Here is a 3901-nt window from a genome sequence, read left to right as displayed (position 1 = left end):
CCCTAGCCCTTTCTTCTCCCTTTCTCCCAAATGTTACATGTTCTCCATGTCTCTATCTCACTATCTCTTTTCTATTTTTATTATAATTCTTATTATTATTACTACTAATCTCACTAAATAAAATAATAACAAATAATAATACCTTTTATTATTTAATCTAAATAATAATAATAGTCCACTATAATTAAGTTAATATTCATCTAATATTAATTAATTAACTAAATAATAACTAATATAATTAATTAGTTTTACTCACAACATCACCCTTTCTACACTTTTGCTCACCCCCCCCCCCCCCCCCCCCATACCTTAATTTATATAATTCTAAGGAAGCTACCCCACACCAAGGGTAACACAACATATAAAAACACCAATCAACACAACACAACCACAACTATCACATAATTAAATAATGAAAATAATTTAAATAAAATCGGGACATTACAAGTTTCACGTTGAGGTTTTGGCTGAGTTTGTAAGAGGCGTTGGGTACTAAGATGAAGTTGAGTTTTTCTTATCACCCACAGACGGAGAGGACTATCTAATCCTTGAAGGATTTGTTGAGGGCTTGTGTGCTATAACAAGCAGTAGCTTGGGATAACTAATTGTTGTTGACTAAGTTCACTTATAATAACAGTTTCCATTCGAGTATTAGGATGACCCTTTTTGAGGCATTGTATGGTAGGAGGTGTATTCACCACCACCATTTATTATCAACCTTTTGTTTGCACATTCAGCCTGTTACTCAACTAGCAACTTGATTCTCTTAAAATTAGCGAACACCTCACTTAACTTATACAATGGATAAATCCACATTTATCTAGTGAATTCATCAAGGAAGGTTAAGAAGTAGCAGTTACCTCCTAGTGACTTCACTTGAAAGGGACCACACACATATGAGTGCATTATCTCCAATTTCTTATGTGACTTCATTAGCAAGTCCTATTTGAATGACCTTATAGCCTGCTCGGAAATGCAACATTCCTCACACATATTCTTTGGCATTATAATTTTGGGAAGGCCATACACCATCTTCTTTATGTCCATCAAATTGAGACTCCTAAATTTGAGATGGTCAAACTTTTGATGCCAAATCCAATTTTGATCTCCAATTGTGGTTGATGAAAGACATTGATGATCAAGCATATTGATCATGATCTTGAATGTTATGTGGGTTGACAAAAAGCCATAGAAGGAACATAAAATACATAAAAAAACGATTTCTTCTTCTCCATTATTTTTCATCACAATAATGTTTCCCGTTCCTTCAGATGTAACAATGATATTATCAGCATATCTGATGGATATCCTCATTGATTCATCAAGTTTAATAAAACATTTTTTCTTGCATGTCATGTAATTGTTGTAACCTATATAAAGGTACCACACATTTGCTTTCTCTTGAGCCTTGTAGCCATTAAAATGACCTCGTTTGAATAACTACCACAAGCAAGTGAAAACTGAGCCACACCCATGTCACCTCCATTGGACTCTTTGTTAAATTAGAAATATTGAGCATAATGACCAAAATTATGACAACAATAACATTGTATCTCCTTTCTCTCAACCTTCTTCTTGGGTTTTGGATTCTGAGTTGCATCATTCTTGTTTTTCTCACATTGACTTTTTGAGTTCTTGCCTGCACTACCACCTTCATTCCATTTCTTCTTCCATTTTTTATTTAACTTTATTGTTCTTTAAGGAATCTTCTTGAAGAATTTAGCCTTCAAAGTTTGTTCGGATACCTTATATGAATTTATCTACTTCCGCCTCAACTTGAGCGCTTCAAGAGATGCTTGTAATTCATCAAGATTCATCTATGACAAACTTTTGGATTCCTCAATGCCACAACAATATGATACAGCTTGGCAGGAAGAGCTCTTAGAACCTTCTCAACTTTTTGCAACTCATAGATTTCTCTTCACACGACTTTATTTGGTTTTTCAAAACCACCAACTTTGAGAAGAACTCAGCAATGGCTTCACCATCATTCACCTGCAGATTCTCATATGGTTTCCTCTAAGATTGCAACTATGCTAACTCCGATGTAGACATCTTATATAGTACTATAGAAACAGGTCTGGTACCAGGGACAAGATCAATATAAAACTCCACCTCTCTCTTTGCCGGTACATCTTAAATGTCATCTAGAAACACCTTTGGAAAATCCTGCACTACCTGCAATTCATCAGTCACCGCCTGAATCTTAGCAGATAACGCTGCGAATAGCCCAAACACCTGAGCTTCCTCTTCCAAAATCTCCTTCAAATCTCTAGAAGACAAAAAGCTAGCTTCTTCCTCCTCACCAGGAGCAGTAAATTCCAGCGACTTGTTATACCAATTGATATGAACATGATTAATCTCCAACCAGTTCATCCCCAAGGTAACATCAAGATTCTCTAATGGAAAGAACATAAGATCAATGCTAAAATCTTTATCAAAGATTAATAGAGGAAAATTCAAAAAAAAATTGAAGTAGTAGTGACCGAACCTTTAGCAGGAGTTTCGATAACTATTTCTCCACTCATATAAGACACAACAAGGCCTAGCCTTTTCACACAGTCAGCATCAATAAAAGAATGAGTAGCTCCAGTATTGATAATAGAAATCAAAGGCGTATTATTAATATAACATATACCTCTAATCAACCTATCATCACTGGAAGTCTGAGTCCCTGTCAGAGCGAACACCTTTCCTCCAGTTGAAGCTTTCTTAGGCTTCGGGCAATGAGTGCTGATATATCTTGGTTCACCATAGTTGTAGCAAGTCATCACATTCTCTTTGCAATCAGCAACCAAATATCTTTACTTCTCATAATTGTAACACTTCTTCACATTATTCTTGCATTCACTGACACAATGACCCAACTCACCGCACCTATAGAACTTAAGAGGAGTAGGAGCACCTCCCCCACTTGTCCTCTTACCATCAACAACTCTTTGTTTACCTATATCAGCTGGAGCATTATATAGCTTCCCATAGTTCCGATTCTGCTTTCCTCTTCTCTTGCCCAACCCCCTTGTAGTGAGCCGATCGAGCCTTACTATCATCCTCATAAATTCTACAGTTGTTCACCAACTCTAGAAACCTCCTGATCTATTGGTATCCAATAACCTTCTTAATCTTAGGACACAAACCATTCTCGAATTTGATACACTTCGAGAACTCAATTGTCGCCTCGCTGTAATGAGGATAGAACTTAACAAGTTCCACAAATCTGGAAGTATACTCAGTAACTGACAAATTACCCTGCTTCAGCTCCAGAAACTCAATCTCCTTTTTACCACGAACATCCTCCGGAAAGTACTTTCTCAAAAACTCCCTGCGGAACACAACCCAAGTTACAACTTCAGCTGCAACATCCAACACGTGACGAGTGTTGATCCACCAGTCATCAACTTCCTCAACTAACATATGCATATCGAATTGCACCTTTTGTGCTTCAGAGCAATCCATCACTTTAAAAATCCTCTCAATCTCCCAGAGTCAAGTCTATGCTCCATCAGGATCGTACCTACACTTGAAAGTAGCCGGATTGTTCCTCTGGAACTTCCACAAATGTTGGAACTCGTCATTCACACCAGCATTAGGATGATTTTGTACATGCTGAGCAACAACCTACAAAGCAGCAACAATAACAACGTCGTTTCTTCCATCCATTTTCTATTTCACACCACCAACAATAATAATGGTTAAAGAGACAACATCAACAGTATTCAACTGTCACACCACACCGACTCAACTACTTGGCTGGACAAACCGGCCTGCTCTAATACCATTATGTAACATCCTAAGTTTTCCTCGTGCAAATTTAAAACATCTATCAGAGTAAAACAAATCAACATGAAATTTAGAATGCTACACTATAACATACAATCAACCTGCTCAATTAAAAAGACAC

The 3901-nt window shown here is 37.0% G+C and overlaps 2 protein-coding genes across 2 annotated transcripts; both read right to left on the bottom strand.

Moving 5' to 3' along the window:
- Window positions 1-2136: 2136 nt before the first annotated feature.
- LOC127114225 (uncharacterized) lies at window positions 2137-3050 on the bottom strand. The gene is made up of 3 exons (XM_051046547.1): window positions 2873-3050; window positions 2492-2779; window positions 2137-2399 (listed from the first exon to the last, which is right to left on the bottom strand). Exons 1-3 carry the CDS (start codon window positions 3048-3050, stop codon window positions 2137-2139), a joined length of 729 nt encoding a protein of 242 aa, XP_050902504.1.
- A 46-nt stretch (window positions 3051-3096) lies between these two features.
- LOC127114223 (uncharacterized) lies at window positions 3097-3456 on the bottom strand. The gene has a single exon (XM_051046545.1). It carries the CDS (start codon window positions 3454-3456, stop codon window positions 3097-3099), a length of 360 nt encoding a protein of 119 aa, XP_050902502.1.
- Window positions 3457-3901: the final 445 nt, after the last annotated feature.

The sequence above is a fragment of the Lathyrus oleraceus genome, unplaced genomic scaffold (assembly GCF_024323335.1).
Source record: "Lathyrus oleraceus cultivar Zhongwan6 unplaced genomic scaffold, CAAS_Psat_ZW6_1.0 chrUn0426, whole genome shotgun sequence".
Classification (NCBI taxonomy): Eukaryota; Viridiplantae; Streptophyta; class Magnoliopsida; order Fabales; family Fabaceae; genus Lathyrus; species Lathyrus oleraceus.
Note: the sequence above shows the minus strand (reverse complement) of the source record. Positions and strands in the feature narration are given on the sequence as shown.

What these genes read in the sequence shown, in the direction of transcription:
- LOC127114225 (XM_051046547.1), bottom strand. Translation starts at nt 3,050, where the DNA reads ATGATAGTAAGGCTCGATCGGCTCACTACAAGGGGGTTGGGCAAGAGA. An exon ending in TCTTAAGTTCTATAGGTGCG is followed by an intron (nt 2,780 to 2,872) that starts GTGAGTTGGGTC and finishes CTGATTGCAAAG; the next exon opens with AGAATGTGATGACTTGCTAC. An exon ending in TATCGAAACTCCTGCTAAAG is followed by an intron (nt 2,400 to 2,491) that starts GTTCGGTCACTA and finishes TCTTTCCATTAG; the next exon opens with AGAATCTTGATGTTACCTTG.
- LOC127114223 (XM_051046545.1), bottom strand. Translation starts at nt 3,456, where the DNA reads ATGGATTGCTCTGAAGCACAAAAGGTGCAATTCGATATGCATATGTTA.